The following is a 24,031-nucleotide window of genomic DNA, read 5'->3' as shown; positions in this document are numbered from 1 at the left end:
AGAAAATAATGTGGTATTACCATGTTAAAACAGTATATACAGAGGCTTTGCAATATAGAGTGTCTTATATGCTGTTTTCTGATGATGAATCAGAAAAAAAAAAAATGTTCACGCAAAACTACTTAAAATCTTTAAAAATGGGTTGAATTTCGTGAAATTTGGAAATACGTCACAGTTTAAAGTAAAAAAATAAGAGAAAAACAATATATTGTGTGACTTCTGCACAATTATCACTCCCGAAAATGCCTTTTGTAAAGACTGAAGATGTCCATATAAGGAGTTGTGTTTTATTCCCACGGAGTTCCATCTAAAGTAAGGGAGCAGGTTTTAATCTTGGGAAACGAGATTCCCGGAGAAATCCAATCAGAACCATTTCCAGAATCCAGACTCTTTTTTTTCTTTCTTAGCAAAAGAAAATTTCATAGTCAACTCTCAAGTGTTTGTTTTATTTAAGGAGGTTCATTAAAGCAGTTAATTATTATTGTCATTAAATGACAGTAGATTATGTCTCTGTTATCTATCATGTTATTAAGCTTTATTAGGTTTTCTACAAAGACCTGGGCTTTAAAAAAAAAAAAGGCACCATCGTGACTCTTTCCTCGACTCCCTCGCTTATATGCACCTTTTTTTTTGGACACTAGGTTTGAAACGAAATCCTGAACTGACAAATGAGACGACAACCTTGCTTTCACCAAACAGACAACGCACCGGCCTAACTCTAACTCGGGTTAAGCCCTGGACTCAGCTGCTATCCAATAACAAACATTAATGAGTGAACGATGTCCTCGTGGCTACAGGAGCCGGTTCCTGACCTGATCACAAGTGCGTCGCCGTCGTCCTCGGCCGGGTGAAGCACCTGCAGGGCGGAGGAGGTCGGCAGCTGACCGGAGGTGACGCCCACAAACAGCTCGTCCTGCAGCCACAGCAGCTGCCGCAGGGCCAGAGGGTCGTCTCTCTGCGCTGCTACACTGGAGGACCAGGAGCAAGGAGAAATAAAGACTTTACATTCTATCAACGACACAGAATCACTGTGTGTGTTTGTGTGTGATGCTGCCAGGTCGCTGGGTTACCTGAAGGTTTTCTGAAGAACCAGAGGACGAGACACAATCCTGAAGCCGTTCGCTGGTTTCTCAGTCTCTTCTCCCGAGTCTGTATCAATAAAATTAGCAGAATTTAACCTTTCAACAACGTTTTTAGAGAACATTTGTTCATTAACAGATTATTAATAGATTACTAAATGAATAGCCAACTATTTTGATCATCAATTCAGTGGTTTGAGTGGAATTTTGTAATAATCTAAACCGGTTCTTTGACTTCTCAGCTTCTTACAGTGAATATTTTCTGGTTTCTTTGCAAATAAATATAATAATATTAATATTTCGAGGTTTGGGAAACACTAAAATCAACATTTACAGACATTTCATGGCCCAAAAAACAAAAGAATGAATCAAAAAAGCACTTGATTGATTGATGGATTATAAATTCAACATAAAAAATAAACCAAAGACATTTCAATTTAAAGTCAACCCTAGACTCGTACAGTAGTTATTCAAATCTCGGTGGAAAACAGAAACTCCACCTTGGCTGTAGACGGAGATCTGTCCATCAGCGGTGAATGCTGCCAGCTGATTGGTCCTCTGAGGACGGCAGAGGAAGGTCACCTGGTTGACGGGAGATTTGAGCGTGAGCTCGAACGAGCACATGGGAGGAGGGACGACGCCGCGTCTGAAGGTCGTCACCAGGATTTTATCTGAGGGGCATTCGCATCAACTGTGTAACTGTGTCCTAGTCATTTACTGCTTTTTCTAACCGTTAGAAAAAACTACGGGATTGTGCTGCTTTTTAAAACATCTCACTCTCCCGCACCAAAGTCCATAGAGAAAATCAGCATTTTTAGCTCACAGACACACAGGAGTTGCTGGTCTACTGCTGCCTCTTGTAGTAACCGTGTGTCCCTCGGGTAAGTCCAAACAAAAGGATTTCAAACTCAGAAACAATGACATATTTGACCTTTCTGATGGAATCAGCAGTGGCTCGACAACTCACGTGTGCTGGGATGTAAAATCAGTGATTTTCTGTATGGGCTTTGGTGCGGGAGCGTGTGCAGTTTAAACAGGGAGAGAAAACTTCCCATTTTTGGTCCTGTACCTCCATCGATCACAGCCACGTTGGCGTCGTCAGCGGCGTCCAGCCCGAGGCTCCGCTCCGTCGTCCAGCCCCAGTCGTACGTGACACTGGTCCAGCTGCGTCTTACCAGGTGGAGCCTCAGGGGGCGCTCAGGATCCCAGCAGACCCAGACGGGAGCCTGCTGAGGGTCTCCGCCGAAGTGCAGGCTCTGCTTCAGATACCAGTGGTAGTTCCCTACGGTCCACAGCTGGACTGCAGAGGGAGAGCGAGAACAAGGGCTTTTTAAAACCGTCTAAAACCTTCTTCTTCAACTATGGCTGAACTTACTGTAAGTGTTAACTTGTCCGTCCTCTGACGGAGACATGTCCTCCAACCACACGGCCAAAACAGACGAGTCACTGTTCCACAGCAGCTCCTTCACCTACACACACACACACACACACACACACACACACACACACACACACACACACACACACACACACACACTTCTCAATCCAATAATCTCCAGTGAAAAAGCATTTCTCCGTGTCCAGATTACAGTGATTTCAGGCTGACTGAACCCCTCTAGAAGTAGAAGATAAATCTGGTCTTTAACCTCAGACTGATAATCGCTCCAGATCTGGGTTGACTCAGAACTTATCGACGATATTTAAAAGATGCAACATTTCCATTCTTCCTTTAAGCAGAAGCAGGAGAAGAACTTCAAACCTCTAAACCTTGTAAAGGGCAACAGGTCACAGCGCTACCGCAAAGACATTTTACAGCCTAAAACCAGCTTTTTGCGTGTGCAACACACCTTGACTTGGTCCTTGCTGAAGGGCAGGGTGAAGTCTCCATGCAGCAGTCCGTTCTTCTCCATGAACACCACGCTGTGTTTGTTGGGGAGACGTTGAGTGCTGGCGATCAGACTGCCAGAAGGTCTGAAACCCATGGAGAAGATGTCACGTGATTCCTGATTCACTGATTAAAAATGTGTGAAAAGGCTCTCACTTCCAGCAGAGAGCCTGTTCCAGGCCGTTGATGGTCTCACTGGTGGCCTGGAGGATGCCCTCTCTGTTCCACACACGCACCTTCCTGGCTCCCGTCTGAGGACACACGGCGCTGACGGCAAACAGCTGACCGTCGCCTCGCCACGTCACCCGCGGCCGGCGGTCGTCCCACGCAGACACTGCTTGCACCTCCTGCGTTCCACGATGACATCGTACGGAATATTTTTCAGCATCCACATGATTGTGTCGCATTATTTATAGCTGTTGCATCCACACTTCTGTTTTCCATTCCTTAGCAATATTATTGGTGAATTTGCTGAGTCATCATCCATAATGTCATTCTGCACTCTATATTAATATTGTGAGTGCTGAGTCAGCATCCACATCACTGTTTTCTATTCTTAAAGATTAGGATTATTATTATTATAATTATTAGTGGAAATGCTGTGTCAGCATCCACTTCATTGTTTTCCATTATGCATTAGTGGTAATGTGAATGCCGAGTCAGCATTCACACTGTTGTTTTCGATATTTCAAACAGTCGTGCATCAACACATTTGACGTGTAAAGAACAACTTTGCAAAATTGGTCCAAACATTTGAATAATTTTCCTCAACTGAAATAAGAATTTGAGACAAAAACTCAACACCAGAATTTTCCTAACAGTCTTTTTTCCCCCTTACAAACTCCAGTGTTTGTGTGGTTAAAACTGACCTGGATCTTCTTCTGTGCTGCCTGTTTCCCCTCTGAACCGTGAAACTGAGTCTCCTTCTTCCCCCAGCCCACAGTGATGAACTTCCCTGCAACACACACACACACACACACACACACACACACAACAAAACACACAAAAATATTGAAATATGATTCAAGTGTAGTTATAAATTTGTCGCCCTCTGGGTTAAGTCCTTTTTTGTACCTTCGCCAAAGTCGTCTTGGTGGACTCCAACCTCAGTGATGGGCTCAAACTCTTTGGTCATCATGATGATCGTTTCCTGACCTGCAAGTTACAAATTATGAGTGAATTATTTTTGGATCATGTGCAGACGTCAGGATCACTACAAAGAACAAAACCACTGACCGGTGGTGAGAACGACGAGCTCTTCATCAGGACTCCAGCTCATGGACGTCAGACCACTGTCCACGCTGCCGACGCACTCCAGCTGTATAACATACAGTATAATGACATGATGTTTGGTCAGGATCCGTCTTTAGCTCCTTATCTTTAACTCAAATTAAAACAAACTCAAACAGTTAAAGGGATAGAGCCCAAATAAAACGGTCACACTCTCAGTGAAAACATGGCTGAAGATTTTAGCCACACTACAAAGAATATTTAGGCTGGTTTATTTCGCTGTTAGACCACCAAAGTGAAGTTATTTATTGTTTTGTAACCTGCTCGCTCTCCCACACAAAATACCATGGAGAAAGTCAGCGTTTTTAGCTCATGGCAACATGGGAGTTACTGGTCTTACTGCTGCCTCATTTGTAAGGTTTGTGACACTCAGGTTAATCAAAAAGGATCAAGGGATTTTTAATTACTGGTCACAAAAACAACACATCTTAACTTACTAACGGAAGCAGCAGTGGATCAACAACTCCTGTGTGAAGGGAGTGCGAAACAAACTCGAGTTTCTTGTTTTAAAAGGCTGTTTAAGGGTGAGCTAAAGTGTCAAACGTATTTTTAAGATAAAGAAAACTTATGGTGGCAAGGATTTAATAGGGTGAGACTTAAGTCAGTGAGGATTTAAAGACCTGGCAGGTGTTGAGGTTGAAGAGGATAACATCGCCACCGGCTGTGGCCAAACACGCCGACTCAAGTTCAGCCAGGTCCTGCAGTCCGACCACCACACCACTGCCGTCCTCCGGGAGGAAACCATCGGCCGTCAACGAGGCTTCACTGACGACCTGCAGAAGACGAGGGAGGGACGATGAAGTAAAGATGAGGAAAATAAAAATGTTCTCCTCCACCTGTAACTACATGACCACCAGACTCACCTGTCCAGTGCGAGGGTCATACTCTGTGATGGAGTACTGAGAGGCGACCAGCAGTGAACCCGTGTCTGCTCGCACGCACAGGAACTGAGGCGAGCCGGGACTCTGCAGCTCAGAGCTGTGCAGGCTCTTCAGGAGCTTCAGGTTCCTCATCTCACCTCAGGACACGCCGGACCCTGAAGGCTGAAGATCAACGCTGCAAAACACCTGAAAGAGCAACAACTGTGGTGCTGTAAGGGTAACCGAACACTGGCATTTCTGAGCCTTAAACCAACTGCATCGCTTTGAGAAATGTAACAAGCTTTACTTTAAACTTAAATTACCGGTAAGAAGTTAAAAACTATGGGCGAGATTTTTTTAGTCGATTATTATGCAAAGTGTTTTTTAAAAATCAAAACAAGTTCTCTGAATGTTCAGCTTCTTAAATTGTAATATTTCCTCGAAATCAGTAAATTAAACAATTTTGGTATGTGCGACATTTGAGAACATCGTCATCATTTCCAGGGTTTGAGAAACACCAATCAACATTTTCTGACATTTTGGGGACCAAATAAATACTCGAGATTAAAAGATTATGAAAAGATCCATTGGTTGCAGCCCCAATTTTAAAAGTAACAACAATTGTACATTATCTGCTGGAAGAAACGCTTCTATTTAGTGTATTTCTGGCTGTTTTTTTACAGGTGTAGTCGTTTGCACAAAAATTAACTTCATGTTGAGGAGTTTAGTCAGTGTTTGGATGTGGATAGAAACTTTAAATGAAACGTACAAACTATATTATACGTACAATTGATCCATTATCGGACACGCACATCTAGTTGCCTCTCCATTAAAACATGGATTTAAAGAAAAAAAAGACTCTAAGAAGCGAGTCAGATATTTAAAATCCTGTTTCTTTCCACGCCTGAGGCAAAGACTAAAGGATTAAACAGGTTTTGATTCGAAACGTTGTTAAAATTGTTCATGTTCATGTTTGGACACCGAGCAGCAGCACGAGCACAAATCACTCCACGCAAATGCATGTAATATGGAATATAAACCAATGATGTCTAATAGTAATGAATACTTAATACAACACTAACAATACGTATCACTGAAAACGCGTATATGCGACTCACTGGATAAAATGTAGGTGTTTTAATACAAGAGTGTGTAGGGCTGTCCGATAATGGATCTCGCTAGCTTACCATCAAAAACGTATACGAAAACGCGTGTTGTTGTTGTTTTTTTTAGCTACGGCAGCCCGGAAAACCAACATAATATGACGGATGTTGGAAAATGCTGTTTTATGGCGCAATAAAGCGTAAACACAAGAAAACGTACCTAGAGAAGAAGTAGAACCTTTTAAATGTCCAGCATCAACAAAACAACAACGTGCGTGTGGCGGCGCCGCTGCTGTCAGGCTCCGTCACAACCTTTCACCTCTGACGCAGCTAGGTGACAAAATGGCGACAGCGCCATCTGGCGCCGTGGAGTAAATCTGCCTTAAGAGTTGTACTTTATGCAATGTGACAAAAAAAGTGATAAAAACTGTTCTCTACTAACTTTTCTAAATGTTGTCGCCTCTTATTTTAAAGTATCGCAATTCAGGGAAAAAAAACTTTATTTGTGTTTTTTTGTATATTCTTACACATATATGGGCAAGGAACCATACAGGCACTTTCATGGACTTTTATTTTCTATATGCAAATAAAAACATTTTGAAAAATGTAACAAAAGGAAAAAGGTCTCCTCAAGGGTTAAAACAGATCAAAGTTAGCCGCGTTCTTTGGGATTCTCAACCACAGTTCTTTTTGTGTATGGAACTGTTATAAGTTGACGCTTTTACCTTTGATGTTTTGATGACGTGTAAAAAAATAAAAAGGCAGTAGAGCAACATGATGAATAGCCTTAGTAGAAGTTACCCTTACACACCACTACCAACAAACGTTATGGATGCCTTCTACTAATTATAACACCAACTGCCACTGGAATGACCAAGGAGGCAGTAATGCATCTACTGTAAAATACAGAAGAAGAAGAAATACTCGTCATCCAGAACGGCACACATTGTGAAAGCATAAAAGGACATCACCATGTCATTCATGGTGTTTAACCTAGTGGGTGCCGCAGTCACCACGATCATCAGGAGGCTCATGAATTTCCTCACCCCTCTCCAGGGGAACAGTGTTTCTGAAAACCCTAACGTACCCTTTGCATGCAGGGTTCTCGAAGAGTTACATTCTGAAGCAGAGAACACTGTGGTCAGCGATTCGACTCTGGGAAGCGCCGCAGACATCAGAGATGCTTTGACCCCATCGCGGATCCCCATTTTTGTATATAAACCCATATATGTATGTAACCTCGCACACCTGTCAGACGCTCTAACGGTTACGCAGTGCAGCTCCTTCGAGACACAAAACTTCCCAAACACGGATTTGTCCAAAGACCAGTTCAAGGTCAGTGACCCTCGCAGACCCAACTACAAGTGCGCCTCCATCTGCAGGTTCTCAAACGAATTTCTCAACTGCTGGATGAACGCGGCACTACAGGCGGTGCTCAATCTGAATCTTGTGCAGGACATCTCCCCTGACAGCGCCGCAGAGCCAATCACGCCAACGTTTGGTGAGTTGTTTTTGACGGCCCTCGCACACCCGGGCAGATTCTTCTCGCAAAGAGAAGTGTACATGGTTCTGCAGGAACTGAATGACGCCATACCATATCTACGCTTGGGACAGGACAACGATGTACTTGACTTTTTGCAGCCACTGTTGGTCTGGCTCGAGGGGTGTGGAGTAAAAACGATGATTAAGATGGATGAAAACCTCCTGTGCAAGCAATGTGGATTCACCTCTACAGACATCACAAACACCAGTATTTACTTTTTATCGCCACCGTTTTGGGGCGACTCCATTGCATCTCTCTTGCAGAGCTCTTTGAACGGAAGCGCGGGCCTGGCACGTTGCGAGAAATGTGACCGAATTGATCAGAAAATCTCAAACATTTCGTTCCCCGATGTTTTGACCCTTCATCTGCCCCGAACACAGGGCCCCTCTAGAGAGCCCGTGGCCCCGAGTCGAATCATAGAATTAATGCAACACCCAAAAACACAGAGATTCTCACTCTCCTCTGTCATCTGTCACAATTCCTCGCAAACACATTGCGGGCACTATTGGTGTTACGTGATCAAAGATGACATCATCATCCAAGTTAATGACGACGACGTATCGATTGCAAAAAGCCTGGTCAACCTGTACTGTGATGGGCTTATTTACTTCTATGAAAGGTGTTAAATGCTCCAGTTTTGTCAGAAGTCAGACGTTTCTCCTCAGCTTGGATTTCCAACACGGAAAGTCGGAGCAACCTCACAAACCCCCGACATAGGATTCCGAGATGGCTACTAGTTGCGTCAATAGTAAAAACACTACTAGAGGGGAGGTGCGGTTCGATTTGGTGCAGTACGGTAAAGCCCTGGGTCAGGCTTGCGTTTGAATTGAGAACGGTACCTTTACTTGGAAGGCGGGGTAGGCGATGGCCGTGTAGCATGATGTCATACCGGTGCGCAACGAACAACGACATTGAACGCGACACAACCCTGACCACACGGTACCATTTTACACTGGTCCCTCAATTAAATGGAAGGCTAGATAGAGAATGGTACGGCTACGTTCTATCCAGTGGAATCATGGCTAAAGGGTCCTGCTACCTTTCATAGCTCTTCCAAAAACACCGGTATAATAAATAAAAAACAGTTGTTGTTTGTGTTAAAGTTCTCAACAGTATCTATTTGGAACTCTGTTGTTGGTCATGTTATCCATTTCGTGTTTTCAGTTGGGGGAGGGGGGGATGACTCCTCTACTTCAAATAAAGTAAAACAAAATTGTGAACAAAAACCATCTGTTTGGTCTTCATCAACAGATATAGTTCAGTTTTTTTGATCATATTTGAGAAAAGTACCAAAGACTCACTAAACTCACCAGACTTAATTTTAGAGATAACCACTAAAGGACATTCTAAAGGTTTTTGGTCAATATTGGAAGTTTTAAATGCTAACGCTACCTAACAAAGTCCAAGGGTGAAGGAGCTAGCTTATATTTGTGCGTCAGTTTTAAGTGTGAAAATGACTATTTTTAGAGCTGCCTGAGCTGTGTGCGCCCCCTGCTGTACAGACGGCCACCCAGTTGCTATCACTGAAAACATGGCTGCCAATGCTAACACAAAGAAAAACTGGTTTTAGCCACATAATGAAAATTTTACTTAATAAAATCCTTCACCTTTTAACGTCTACCGTATCTGCTTAACGTCAATGTTAGCCAACATTTTTTCAACAAGGAGGTGAACTGAAACTTGTAAGGGATAGTGTGTGTGTGTGTGAGAGGGTTTTTGGGTAATATTGGAAGTTTTAAATGCTAACGCTACCTAACAAAGTCCAAGAGTGAAGGAGCTAGCTTATAATTTAGCATCAGTGTCAGTGCGTTCAGTTGCCTGAACTTTGTGCGCCCCCTGCTGGCCACCAGGGCAGACAGACACCCGGAGACACGGACAGTTGCTATCACTGAGAACATGGCTGCTAATGCTAACACAAAGAAAAACAGATTTTTAGCTACTTAACAAAAACGTTACCCAATAAAATCTTCACCTGTTGACGTCTACCGTATCTCCTTTATGTCAACGTTAGCCAACATTTTTAAAACAAGGACGTGAACTGAAACTTATTTACAATTAAAAAATGTGTATAAATGTAAAGGGCAGCTAGTGTTAGGGAATGTGTTTGTGAGGGTGGGACACAAACCCAAAAGGACTTTCTTTTCTCTTTTTTAAAATTTATTTCTTTATTTTAATACATTATTTCTGATGAGAGGAGCAGGTTTTCAGAGTCTCATCACAAACCTAAGTGATGTGGCAGAGGCAGATGCAGACGGGCTTCAAGATCATACGACAGAGACTCAAAACATCCACCCTGCTAAAAGATTGTTAAGAAAATAAAAATAAAAAAGCAACAACAATCTCGGTTTCATCTCGCTCATCAAAACACAACTCTTTGAAAAGCATTTGAAATGCAAAGCAAATGTGAAAAAGAAACTTGTTAAAAAACTAACAACCAAACAAGACTTTGAAAGAATTTGAAGATATTATTGCTTAGAAAAAATAACATCCATGGATATTAAAAATCAACAAATGACATCTGCGGAGAACAAATATTTAGGGAAATAATTGAGTCGTATTTTAGATAAAAGCCCAACGTGCTGCTCTTATGAAGTGGTTTCACGGTAAAAGCTTCAGTTTTCAAACGTCACAGTTCAAATTTACTGTATATGGACATAATTTACTGCTGCTTTTACATTTTCTGTCCACAGAATGTCAGTTCAACTTACACTGAAGCATCATAATTAATCTATTAATTAACCGACAGCTGCTTTTACAATACATTCATCAGGAAAAAAACTTCCAGCTTTTCAGACTCAATTCATTTGAGTGTTATGTTAACTTTTACTTTGATTTTCATGATCAAATTTCAGACATTTTCAACCAAATGGCTAAACAAGAGTAAGGAAAGTCAGATTAAACAGTCAAATGTGGTCAAAATGAATTGACATTTGATCCTTCCAGTTTAAACGAAAAGAAAAATAAGACAGAAATTGAGTTAAGTTGTGTAACAGTGGTTATTTAAAGAAAATATCTGTTGTTCACAATTTCAGTTATTTCAAAATGACTTTAAAATGCTTAGACAAAAGCAAAATTAGGAAAAGCAAGAAAATCACCACAAAATGTCAGATTATTTCGTGTCAAATTGTCTCTTCCTTCACAGTAAAACAGTAAGAAAAACAAAACCTTTTTTAAAGGATCACACTCGAATCAGAGAAACATAGAAATGGACTTGTGGTAATTCTGCCATCAACGAAAACAAAGAAAACAAACAGCATTTACCAGGGCCTCTCAGCTCTGCTCTGTCTTACCAACATCAAAAAAGAAAAAAGATTAACCCCCAACGCAGTGCTTCAAAAGATATAAACATTTGTACAATCTTTAGAAAAAAATTCACATTGAATGTGCTCGATCTGCCGTCAGGAAACAGTTCAATCCACAGCAAACACCTCCTCCTCCCCCTCCTCATCCTCTTTTTTTCAGTAGAACCTCTTGTTCCTCTCTTGCCTCTTCTGGAAAACCACGGCTCCCACCACGCCGCACACCACGATTCCCAGCAGAGCGCACAGCAGCAGCAGGAAGACCTTCCAGCCGGTGAGCGGCGTGCTGCGGAAGTTTCCGGTGGGATCGTCGATGTTGTCTATGGAGGCGAAAGAAAGTAAGTCACCTCAGATTAGGGCAGACTCAAGGACTTTTTCAAGGACGTTCCAGAACTAATTCCCCTCAAATTCAAGGACTGAGACACTTGTAAGAGCCGTCATTGTTCTGCACAGAATCTCATATCAACAGCGATGAGAGACAGTGGACAGCGTCCACGTTTGTCCTGCGTGACGCCTCGTCTACGTACACCGAGCAGCGCAGGGCATGAAACAGTAGGTGGCGCCATAACAAACAAGGGAGACATTTAACTTAGATACCTCAACTTCACTGCGTTCTCACACAAAATTCAAGCACTTTCAATGATCCATGTCGATTTAGGGCAATTTTCAAAACCTTTCAAAAGGCTCAAATTATTATTTTTCTTTCAAATTCACAAACTTTCAAGGATTACAAGGACCCCTCCCTGGGAACTCTTGATTCAAATCAGTTAAAGAAGCTTAAAAAAAATAAGAAAACGACTTTTATTACCAAAAAAAACAAACACACAAGCTGGGATTTATAAATGAGCTGTTATTAAAGAGTATATAGGAAAGCTATAAATTCAAACTTAATTTTCTTATTAAAACTGAAAGCCCCTAAACCATATCCCACACACACACACACACACACACACAGAACTTTAAACTGAATTAAAAACCCATTCTCCTGTGGTCGTGACGTTACCTTTGGGAGACTTAAGGAGGCTGACGCTGGGCTCGATCTTGGACCAGTCCATGTTCTCCTCCTCGGGGGTGTGTTCTACCATCAGCTGGTAGAGCTTCATGGAGATGATGTCATGGTTATCTGGGGGGGGGGGGGAAACAATGTGAATTTTCCTATCTGTAGTCTAATCTAAAATCTTTGATCCCAATGAGACTTCCTAGTAATTAAATAAAGGTAACATTAAAAGAATACCTGAGAGATCTCCTGTCGCTGCTGAGGCACCAAAGTAATATCCCGTGGGAAGACGAACGCCGCCGATGTCGATGCACTCCCTCCACTCGTTCTTGTCGTCCACGTCGATCATCACCTGCGACACACGCAGCAGGTGTGAGACGCACAGTCACCTAAATGCAGTAGGAGGAGGTTGAAAGGTTCCTACATACAGTGAGTCTTCCTTTGGAGTAGCGGACGGCGAGGTACGTGTCGTGCTCCCGGTTCCTGATCTCGGCCGAGCAGCCTCCCAGCTCCGACAGGCGGCCGTCTTTGCTGTGGTCGTAGCTCACCGTGCCGTTGTTCACCATGGCGGAAATGTACGGGAAGGAGCGCTGGAGACAGAGAAGCGGCGGCTAAGTCACGACAAGCACGCGATGAACACATGAAAGATGACGGACAAATGAATATGTGAAATAAAAAATAATGAACAAGGCCCACATCTCATGCTTAGTACGCAAAAGCCTCCTTCACATGGCAGCGATTTTAAAATGAGGTTCATGTCTAATATTCCGGCTGAAATATTAGTTTACGACGACTCAAATTACAGAAAAAAAGGGAGAATGTTATGAAATATTCAAAACAATAGATGAGTAAAGGTTTTCCCAATTTATTGACCCAGAGCGATTGATTTTTACTTTTCAAAATGCAGGAAAAACACTAAAATAAAAGGTTTATTATTTAATTTCAGCTGCAGTGTGAAAGTCTTGTTGCCGTGCTTCAGGGGTCAAAGGGTCAGACAACATGCCGGCAGAAAGCAAAGACACGAAACTGTCCACTGACACGATGCCGACAGGTAAAATAAAACCTGAGCAGCGACTCACGTCCGACGTATCGTCGTTAGAGTAAGTATCTATAAACACGGCCAGCCCGTGGAAGTGAGCATTGTTGGAAAACACGGGCCCTGCAAAACAAAACAGGGCGGGGTCAATCGACCACGCGGGAGCCACACACACACTGCACACTTACATCCATCCCATGGAGGTCATTGCGGAAGGTATCCAAAAAAATAGCCAGGCCAAGAAACGGATCTTGGTTTCCAAACACGGAGCCTGAGGACGGACAGGGACAGGGATGAGGTGAGACATGAGCAGGCCTGTCTCACACACACACACCGACCGCTCTGTGGTCAGCACTGATGAAGACGACAGGCATGACAACGATCTCACAGGATGGAGAAAGCGTCCTGATGGAGCGTGCTTTCATATTAAGTATCTCTCTGAAGGACAGGGGGACGAATGTACATGTCTGGACAACAGTCTTACCTTTACTGGTGCTGCCCTTCATGATCTGGAGCACTGACTAATATATGAAGGCTGAGAGAATTGCAGTCTGTTCTATATTAATTAAAACACTTCCCTTCCTTTATGATTTTAATGTTCAATATAACGTGTGTAGTGTCAGCCTTTATTGTGAAACACTAACAGGAAGTCAGGCCTTATGTTTCAGAATAAAATACTGGTGGTGAGAGGAGGAGCAGCAGCAGACGACAATTCATTGTTGCATTTTTTGATTTATGGAAACTTAAAAGTAAAGAAATTGAAAAGTAAGTGACTAGTAAGTGATTTGTCAACTATTTAAGGTAATAAATTAAATAATTTCAGAGATATTATATTAATATCAGCTTCTTAAAAGTGAATATGGTCTGGGTAAGGGTTAGGGTTGTGCCTTTTTGCTTCTCTGTGAGAGTAAACTGAATGATACGAGATATTTGAGGTTTTCAGGTTAGGGTAAACAATATTTTCTGAGATTTTATTGCCAGAACAACTAATGGATTAATGAAGAAAAAATAAACCCTTCTTTCACAGAATATTAAAAGAATCAGTCGTCTTCACCTGGGTGCAGTTTTTCCTTCGTGTACCAGAGGGCGATGCCATCGCCGTGGAGATTCTTTTTCCCCGACCCATGAACTTTAAACTGCACGTGCATCTCCCAGTCCTTCAGGTAACAAGGCTGCAGAAACAGGACGCAGGTTTTAAATGTGACCACACAGTACAGGAGATATTCACCACCGTTTGCCAGTTCTTCCTCACCATTGTGTTCCAGATGGATCCCTGTTTGCTCCTCTCGTCCGGGGTGAGTCGGACGTACGAGGACGTCACCAACGTGCTTCCCCAGAAGTCCCACTGACTGCTGGCGCTGCTGCCGACGCCTGCACAACACAACAAACACACAATACATTTGTAAATCTGCTTCACAGTGAAAAAGCAGTCAAGCAGTGCCTGTAATAAAACATGAAGTCATAAAAAAACATGTTTTATTTCTTCTTATTTACACAGACTGAGGGTTGCATTTCTCCGTGCAGTAACAAAGGGAGGCAAGTGAAGCTTCACACGCCTTAAACAAACACTTTCATGGTCTGAGGGGCCTCCTGCCTCCTGTTTTACTGACACATATGTTCTTATTCACAGTCAGGGCGTGGTGTCGAACCTACACACACAAAGGCTGCAGGTCACTGCTCTCGACACTGTGAGAGCCACTTTGTCCGGTTATTCATTTAATAAGGAAATATGTCGTTTTAGTGTCTGAGAAACAGTTGGACATAATAGCCTGTGTCAGCTTTATTTATTTTTTTACTGTACCATATTTTGTTAATGAATGTCTTGTTAAAAAGGGGCATATAATGTAAGATTATTCTACTTTCTCCAACTTTTCGTTTATGTTTTGGGATTTTCATTGTTTAAGGAATATATATATATATATATTAAGTTAAAAAAATACAGATATTGTAGAAAAAAGTATTAAAGAATTTGAGAATCTGAAACAACATAAATAACCAAATTGTCCTTTTCATGATGAAAACGACTACATGGGATTCAGGTCCTATTATTGGCAACAGATTTTACATTATGTCCTAAATCAGATCCTAATAATGATTGTTGCCATCGATGTTGAAATATTCTTACTTTTACAGCTTTAAATGCGCAGCCTTTGCTGTTAGGAGCCTTAACACAAGTTAAGCAACACTTCAAAACTGCTCGCCATCAATGAATGAACAAAAAAAGTAGCAGGAATTAGAAAGATGTTACAAAAAACCTGACCTGTCTGAATTATGACATAAACATTCTTTATATAAGTCACATTCAGGCTTATCCAGTCCCATTACTTTTTCTACACAGTACATACATTTAATCCACTTTTTTTGGTTCTAATCTAACCCTATGCTGCACATTTGTCATATCTTGTTAAGTTTGTTAATACAGCGAATTAATTTATTGATAATGTAAATCAACTGCATTAAAATGTCTACTTAAAAATAACTTCATCCATTTGCAATTCACTTTCACTAGCGGAAAAAAGCTTAGAAAAGGCGCTTAAATGACACTCAAGTGTGAACTACGATAACACATAGTTATAGTACAATTTAACGTTATTACTCTTCGTGTTCTTTTTTGCTAAATAAGTTAATAACAGCAAAGAAAGTAAGGAAATAAACACCATGTTAGCCGTTAGCCGAGGAGCTAACTGTGTTCAACTCACCTTGGTACGGCTTCATCAGCGAGTGCTCCCGCTTCAGGTGCTCCGCGTTCCCGTCCGTAATGTCACAGCACACCAGGCACACGTCGAGCAGCAGCAGTAGCAGCAGCACGGCGAGTGTTGTGCTCGAAAAAACCCTGAAAGTCGTCATTTTTGGTGCTCAAACGCCGCGGAGAGAAACTCTCACAACAAACGCTGTTCGTCCAAACTCCATAAACCGAACCTGTCCCTTCTCTATTGTCGTCCGGCTAGAAACGTCATCAACACGCCGACATTTTCTAAAATTAAAAAGCCTAATTTCTCCGACCGCGGGTTTCGTATAGAACACGTATATTTATTATATTAAATTCGACGACATAAAATTTACATTCTATAGATTTTAAGTTCGCATTTTCTGATACGAAAGAGTAATTTAAAAAAGTGTTTCCACACGGAAGGTTTTTGTAGACGGTACGTTTTCCAATCGGCCAATCAGAGACGAGCACATCGCAAATTAAGCCAATCAGCGATGACTTGCATCTCGCGCCTTTTATCCACAAGATGGCGACAAAACAAAAGCTTTAAAATAATGTTTTTAAAGAACGTTGGAAGGTATGTGTAGTTTTCTGTGATTTAGTAAAGAAATTAAGTTTCCTTACGCCACATGTTAAGAGTCTAAGACACTTACAAGCGAATAATGTTATAAACGGTTATATTATATTGATAGGATGAAACAAACCTGTTTAAAACCTTTGCCTCATTAGAGATTTGGTATAAAAATGAGTTCAGTATTATTCAAGGATTCAAAAAACAACATGTTGTCTCTGCAATGAAATTCTCATTTCTCCATTTCATGACCTGATCACTTTTCTGAGTTTAATTTAAAAAAAAGGAAGTAAATGCAAAAAAAGAGGAAGTTAATTCTAGGAAGTTAAAGAAAATACTAAATGTAACTGTAAATCTACTTAGCATTTAGGTGACACATGTTGTATGTATGAAATTAGACTAAAACATGAAATAAAAGTACATAGAAAACAGGACAAATTACTTCACATTCATACAAAAGCAGTTTAAACACAAGGATATGGTTTTTTTTTTATATCACCTGATGTGTTTATTTAATGCTTAAATGCTTTTACTTTCTTACTTTCTTTAGCATCACAAATGTTCCAATAGTGGAATTACAGTGGGATTATTTTATTGTATCATATTTTATAACATGTAAATTATTAGTTATTGAATACAATGAGTTCAGCTGATTCTAAACTAATGTATAATACATGTTTATTCAATTTAATCTTTATTTCACTGACTTCACAGAGGGATTTTTTTTGACAAAGAGCTCTAATGTTGTATTTTGCTGCACATTTTCTACATTTCTCTGCAGTTCTTCCACTCTCACATTTACCTGAATATGTGAAGATTTGATGGCAGTTTGGTACTCAAGTCCCCGCCCCCCTCTGTCCCTCTGTCCTTTACTGGCAAAAAGAACACTTCCTCGTGTGCGGGAATCTCATCACCAACATGTTCCAGATGTGCCGCGTCGCTCTGTTCTCCTCTCCGTCTCTTCTCGGCACCCATTTGTCATTCATTCATTCATTCATCCATGCTTTCTGGTTCATTCATGTTTGCCTCGGCAGAGGAGATTGATCCATTGCTTGGGACGTTGTGTTATTGATTTTTGCAAACCTTTAATTGATTTTTCTAACGTGAACCCCCTGGTTTTGTATTGTTTTCTTTTTTAAAGTCAGCCATGACATGTTTTTGAAATGTGACATTTTAATTCCAAAATCTACTTATAATTCCAAAACCCACTGATTGGTCAGAGAGTGTCGTCACTCATGACGATTCCGCCCAGGCTGAGGAACTACCATAGTAATGGAAAACGATACCAAACCGAGCCGAGTCGTGCTGGAACTGTATCATGGAAAAGCGTCATTTGGGCACAGAGACGTTCTTTAGTGTCTTGTTTGTGAGCGTTTATATTTAAATCCTCTGAGCCCTGAAGGCAGCACGGCACAGTGGACACTCGGCCCTCAGGCCCGGTCAGAAACACCGACGTGACCTGTCAATAAACCATATTCATCATCGGGGGCCACAGGGGGTGAAATAATGGTGGGAATTTGATGGAAGCGCATGGCTGATAATTCTGTGATCTGTAAACATCCTCTCCACGCATCGACCCGTACATCGATCACGCATCATACTGTGCGTGACGCGATCTGATCAATGGAAACACAACGACTGATCCGTGTTGTTTTTTGACCCCGAGCTGAGTTCATTTTACATAACTTAACCCAGAACTGCTGTTTTTTTTTATTATTATCATTATTATTGTTATTAATATACGCCCTTTGCCGCCGCCGCGCTCCCCGTTACATCATCATCGTGTGATGAGCTCAATTTTAACGCCGCGGCTCTCTCTGACCTCCTTTTGTCACAGTGGATGTGTTATTATGGAGCTGAGCTCTCTGTGTGTAATGAGAAGTCAGCGTTTGATTACAAATCTCATTTAAACACCCAGCGATTTTTACCTGCAGTCAGTTTTCACGGCACGTGTTTGTCCTGTTTGACGCGTGTTTGACTTTGCACGTAAACGTTCTGCGGCGTGAGCGCAGCCACGATACAGAAACCCTCAGAGAACTTTATCTGCTCCTTCACTATTGTCTTTGTTTAGCTAGCTGAAACGCCTTTGTCCTGCAAATGTGTCTTTACCTCAATGTAAAAACAAACAAACAGGAAAGCTCATGCATTATTTCAAATTCAATAAAGATGAAGGAACTGAAGTGAGAGAAGAGTAGAAAGAGAAGCAGGCTGCAGTACCACTGATAGAGGAAAGAGGGAGACAGAAAGCAGGACTGTAGCTTAATCCAGCTCCGTGTTTGTGTCCAGTATGAATTCGTTAAAGTGTGATTAAAAATGGTGAAAAATGTCACTTATATATAAATTTGTGACACAAGTTCTTTGCTATCAGAGAGTTTACAGTAATATTCTGTACAAACACTGACAAACAGCGACGTTCAGCTGCTTTGGTCCCCACTAAAGTGTGTGTTTTTTGGCTCCTTCAGTGGACACGCCCCAAATTTTGGAACATTTTTTTTTGTTTTGTGTTTAATGCCTGAAAAAAGTCACATATAGCCTCTGTAACAGCATGATTCTGGTAATTTTAGTTTGGAAAACTCTGGGTTTATGTGAAGCGACGACACAAAAATACAGTTCCTAACAATCCAGTAAAAGTGCGACCTTCTGCTTTTCATCTGCTTTTAAATGCTTCTGTTTGGCAGCAAACACATCATTTGATTATAAAAGCAAATGTCGCCACATTACAGAACGAAAAAGAACCTTCACTGCACTCCTGAAAATCTCGCTGCTTTTTTCTGCTGTTGAACAAGAGATGAGGAACAAAGAGGCCGGTCGTCGTGATCCCAGTGTCGTTTGTTCCCCAAGATCCACACAGAAGTATAATAATGCAGTCAGAGAAAGCACCATGAGTACCATTATTACCAATCGCCAACGGCACTTTATATCATTTTTATTATGCTTGACGTCCATTTGTGCCTGCACTGTATACACATGTCGACGTGTATATTATTCTGTGCATTTATTTGCTCATAAAAAGCCTCTTTAACTTCTAAACCACCCCTTTCTCAGGTGAAAACCACCGTATATGGGTAATGATTTCGTGTTTGTTGGTTGTTTTTCTTACAATTTTGACTGTTTTGTTTCGTTTTAAGTGTATTATGTTTACATGTTTGAATTAAAGCCTTCATTCATTCATCTAGTATTGTTATTTGTTAATCTGGGTGCAGTTTAATGTAAAGCTTCTTAAATGTGAATATTTTCTACTTTCTGTTATTTTTCAGCTTTTTAAATGTGAATATTTTCTACTTTGTCATTTTTCAGCTTCTTAAATGTGAATATTTTCTACTTTCTGTCATTTTTCAGCTTCTAAAATGTGAATATTTTCTACTTTCTGTCATTTTTCAGCTTCTTAAATGTGAATATTTTCTAGTTTCTGTCATTTTTCAGCTTCTTAAATGTGAATATTTTCTACTTTCTGTCATTTTTCAGCTTCTAAAATGTGAATATTTTCTACTTTCTGTCATTTTTCAGCTTCTAAAATGTGAATATTTTCTACTTTCTGTCATTTTTCAGCTTCTAAAATGTGAATATTTTCTAGTTTCTTTGCTCCGTAGAAGAAATAAATCATTCAAACTGAGTCATTTTTGGTTTGAGAACATCATTATAACAAAGTTTGAGGAAGAATTATCAACATTTTCTGACATTTTATGGATGAAACGATTGCTGAAGCCCTATCAAAAGTATGCGATGTTAATTCTGTTGAATTATTTATCGATTTTTTTATCTATCATTATTTTATAAAAGTACTTATATTATAGATTATAACTCTAGCTCTGGTGTTTCCTCATGTACGGAGGATGATGTTTTTATGTTTTGTGTCATATTTAATCTGTAAATGAAGACTTTCATTTTAGTATCACTGGATACGGTTTTGGGAAAAAACGTGATGAATGGATTCAGATGAAAAGAAGAGAAGAAATGGAGACAGAGACGATGTCTCTGATGATGATGATGATGACTCGTTTAACTCCTGCACTTTTCCTCGTGTGATAATTCCACTGTGTTGATGAGTAAAATGTCAGTTATTAACTTCTTCCACCCTCCGTCTAATTTAGCCGTCACTGCCTGTCGCTCTTTATTTGCTCAGCTAAAGAAAAAATAATGGAATAAACTCTGCTGTGTTAATGAGACGTGGGAGAGAGAGAGAGGACGGATTAGAAACACAGCAAGTAAAAGATTTTTATTGATTTTATTTATGAGATATTATTTAGTTTGTTATCATTTAAAGGAGGGGAGATTTCTTGACTTAAATTTAAGCACTATTGTGGATAATTAACCGTCAGTGATTTTCCCACAATTTTCACCTGAAATATTGTATTTTTTTCCATTTGAAATAGAACGCGTGTTTATTGACCACCAGACGACAAAACAGCACAGATTACTCTCAGAACAAATAAGGATGTTTTATACCTCTGACATCTTTGAACTACAGACATGGACATTTTTCAAATATAACTCATAAGATTAACCACCAACAAAGGAAATGATGCTCTCTTGCCCATGGATTATTGGTCTGGATTAGTGAGATGTGAGGCTCACTGAGTGTAAAACAGTAGACTCTTGTTTGAGTCTGAACAGAACACGGACGCGTGTGGAAATGTGGTTCTCTAAATACGACCCGGTCTTAAATTTTTGCCTCTCAAAACATTTACACCTGTGTGGCAAGTTCCGTCAGAACAAGGTCTGGTTCACACTGGATGAATCCAATGAAAATACAATTCAAGGAGTATTTGGTTATTATCATTGTCAGGCCCTAAGATGGGTCAATGATTGCAGCAGTTTTTGGGAAGGTGGCATTTTCTGTCACTAGGAACAAATTACTAAGTTTTTTTAAGGAACTCTTAAGGGTTAATAAAAATTAGACGATTGGAGGATTGTAAAGGAGCTTCAAAATAGTTTTCGCTGACGTTACCTCAGCTGGAAATGGAGTTACCATTGCCTCTTGTGGGCGACTCTGAATCCACGTGGTGTGTTTTAGTCAAGAACAACATGTTTACAGCTACATGTCTTGATCGCTAATACCTCACCTTGTCTTCTGAGTAGGTCAAACCTCAGTGGGGAGAAGGAGGAATAATGAGGTGCGACAGCGTGCCAAACCACCTTTTCAAACTCAGACACAGCGACGACGACGCTACGATGCTGAGTCACAGCGTTGGGGCAGATCATCACAGCAGCAAGAGACACTCAAGACAAGTGGTATTAAAATAAGGGAATAATAATTAAAGTCCCCTCAGAGAAGTAAGACTGACCTGGAGCTGAGTTTACAGCCTGTCCTTGTGTTTACTGCCCACGTTTGAGTCATTTAAAAGAGAAGCTGCCGTCCACCGCTGTTAAACTTTTATTAATATAACTGAGAGAAGTAACAGGTGATGAGCCCTGATAAATCAATCCAACTTATCCAGGAACAATGTGACAAGACTCTGTACTGTAAATCGAACCACTGAAGGCAGCGAGACAGTGAGTGGAGCATTAAGAAAATTGTAGTTGATTATGATCAGCAGAACATTATTATTATTATTATATTTATCATTGTTATTATTATTCCCGAATAAGTCACTGAGATTAAAATCTGTGAAATCAGTGAAGTCATACCCAACTGTGAAAGTTAAAAATATTAAATGCCTGAACCCCTTTGGACGATTGTCGCAAATTCACCTCAAACCAAAAGTTACATGAAAGTTATGTGAGCGTGACCCGAAAGTTACTTGATCCAAAAGTTGCTTGACCCGAAAGTTGTGTGACCCAAAAGTTATGTGTCCCCAAAGTTGTGTGACCCCAAAGTTACATGACCCTGAAATTGCGTGACTCAAATGTTACATGACCCGAATGTTAGGTGACCTGGATGTTGCGTGACCCGATTTTACAGATTCCAGTTTTTTGCGGATAATAATAATAATTTGGACGTGTGTGTCCTGGCCGGGTTGGAGAGTGCAAAAAGGGGGTGGAGGGGGTACATGGGACACTTGTCTCCGACAGAGGAGTGCCTTGCTCGGGCACAAGAGAGAGGAGAGAGCTCCCTGGAGGTCCAGAGGAGGGGATTCCTTAAATGCCTGATGTCGCTAATTTACCTAAATCTATAGTATGTGCTTTATAAAAAAAAAACAATCTTCTCTTACTTTAGCGTCTGAGACAGCAAACACACATACACATAATTAGCTTTCTTTAATATAATTGGAAATATATTCAGGGGGATTATTAAAGACAGTGTTACATAATCACACTGAAGGAGGACATGTGTGTATCATTAGTTAGAGGCCAATCGAGTGGCCACTGTAAGATTATTATGTTTTAACAGATGCTCCTCTGTGTGTGCGTCCTCTTGTCACCTACGATAAGCTAACAGAGCATAATTAGCCCCGTAATGGAGAAAATAACTCAGAACGGACTGGAACGATGGAAAGATCGCAGAGAAATCAGGTCTCACCGTTGACCCCAATTACACTTTAATTAAAGTTAAGAATGTGAAACCGCTGAAAGTGACGAGAAAGACCTGCTTCTCTGACCCTGTATTATCACTAAGGCTGATTGGAAATGCATAGATACTTTTATTAATCAGCCGTGCCGTTTTCTACAGTTATCTGTTGTTAGTGAGCCCAACATCGGATTTCTAAGCTTATCCAGTCTGTATTTAGCTTAATTTTTGAGCAACTGAACAATTTAAAAACACATGAGGTCTGATTTTTCCAAATCTGAATCTCAATCTGAACGTCACTCACTCTCGGTCACTCAGATAGGATGTTGAAGTGTCTTCCCGAGGGATTCACTGAATGTTTATCCGTTGTGTAGCGTCTCTGTTGTGGCATAAGAAGTGATATGAATCCACTTTAGTCAAAGTATAGTATCTATCTAGCTTCCACTAAAGCTAAAGAAAGCTAAAGAAATCCATGTGGAAGACGAGACTCGACCATGTCAAAATGGACACAAGCAGATCTGATCAGATCACTTGCGATAGATAATGCGAACAGTTCATTGGGAAGATCAGATTCTGATCAGATTTACTTACAAATCTGATTTGGGCTGCAGTTGAAACAAGGCCTTGTTTTTAACCTGAAGTTTGTCTCTCATCGTAGTCAGATTCTTTAAAAATGGAGGATGTGATGTCATCCTTATCTCTTGTTTAAATGTTTTTATTACTTTTTTTTAATCCTTTATTTGCTCCAACTCGCCTTGTGTGATGTCTTCTTTGTCTTAGTTGTCCTTTTGATAATCTCCACAGATAAAGACGAGGATTTATCTCTAAGTTTCTCCTTCTGTTAACAACTTCCTGTCTTCGGTTTTTGACGGACAAAATCTGAATTTTGTTGTGTTAGGGTTTGGTCAGAATCTCCTCGCTGACGATGTGACAAGAAATCCCTATCTCATGTAGGAGCCATATTATATTCAGTTGTATTTTCTGGGTTTATTCCTCTTCCTGAACACCAGGGCACGTAGAGGACGACGAATCACGGGTGTTGCTAATTTTGGGGACGCTTACAGTTTTTGACTGTGCTCGGAAGATGTTTGTGGGGTTTTTATGGTGTAAAGATCGAAGGTAACGTCGCAATAGAGTGTGGACAGCATCCAAATTAAGACATGCGTTTCTAAGCAGACTACCTTTTAGCATTGGCAGCGGCTGAAAATGG

The 24,031-nt window shown here is 40.8% G+C and overlaps 2 protein-coding genes across 3 annotated transcripts in view; both read right to left on the bottom strand.

Moving 5' to 3' along the window:
* Positions 1-6,550, bottom strand: part of elp1 (elongator acetyltransferase complex subunit 1) — a 37,047-nt gene extending 30,497 nt beyond the window's left edge. Inside the window, exons 1-13 of one of the 2 annotated variants that reach the window (XM_058649052.1) lie at positions 6,438-6,550; positions 5,118-5,321; positions 4,875-5,027; positions 4,201-4,282; positions 4,039-4,119; positions 3,834-3,919; positions 3,121-3,311; positions 2,927-3,050; positions 2,455-2,548; positions 2,149-2,379; positions 1,580-1,750; positions 1,071-1,149; positions 813-968 (exon numbers count right to left, since the gene is read on the bottom strand). In XM_058649052.1, coding sequence (XP_058505035.1) covers positions 813-968; positions 1,071-1,149; positions 1,580-1,750; positions 2,149-2,379; positions 2,455-2,548; positions 2,927-3,050; positions 3,121-3,311; positions 3,834-3,919; positions 4,039-4,119; positions 4,201-4,282; positions 4,875-5,027; positions 5,118-5,267 — 1,598 coding nt within the window. In that variant the 5' untranslated portion in view covers positions 5,268-5,321; positions 6,438-6,550. Of the gene's footprint in view, positions 1-812; positions 969-1,070; positions 1,150-1,579; positions 1,751-2,148; positions 2,380-2,454; positions 2,549-2,926; positions 3,051-3,120; positions 3,312-3,833; positions 3,920-4,038; positions 4,120-4,200; positions 4,283-4,874; positions 5,028-5,117; positions 5,337-6,437 lie in introns of both variants that reach the window. The other variant, XM_058649053.1, reaches the window with a different exon arrangement.
* A 4,009-nt stretch (positions 6,551-10,559) lies between these two features.
* Positions 10,560-16,049, bottom strand: lman2 (lectin, mannose-binding 2). Its single transcript, XM_058649096.1, has 8 exons — positions 15,792-16,049; positions 14,345-14,463; positions 14,147-14,264; positions 13,281-13,363; positions 12,485-12,646; positions 12,294-12,408; positions 12,063-12,182; positions 10,560-11,379 (listed from the first exon to the last, which is right to left on the bottom strand). The coding sequence occupies exons 1-8, from the start codon at positions 15,937-15,939 to the stop codon at positions 11,219-11,221; spliced, it is 1,026 nt and encodes a 341-aa protein (XP_058505079.1). The 5' UTR covers positions 15,940-16,049; the 3' UTR covers positions 10,560-11,218.
* Between the last annotated feature and the right edge of the window lie 7,982 nt (positions 16,050-24,031).

Source organism: Solea solea, chromosome 14, assembly GCF_958295425.1.
Source record: "Solea solea chromosome 14, fSolSol10.1, whole genome shotgun sequence".
NCBI classification, from domain to species: Eukaryota; Metazoa; Chordata; class Actinopteri; order Pleuronectiformes; family Soleidae; genus Solea; species Solea solea.
This window is presented reverse-complemented; position numbering and strand designations above follow the sequence as displayed.

Excerpts from the sequence above, each read along its gene's own strand:
- lman2 (XM_058649096.1), bottom strand. The coding sequence starts at position 15,939 with ATGACGACTTTCAGGGTTTTTTCGAGCACAACACTCGCCGTGCTGCTG. Across the intron at positions 13,364-14,146 it reads GAAGGAAAAACTGCACCCAG|GCTCCGTGTTTGGAAACCAA; the intron begins GTGAAGACGACT and ends GTCCGTCCTCAG. Across the intron at positions 12,183-12,293 it reads AGCGACAGGAGATCTCTCAG|ATAACCATGACATCATCTCC; the intron begins GTATTCTTTTAA and ends CCCCCCCCCCAG.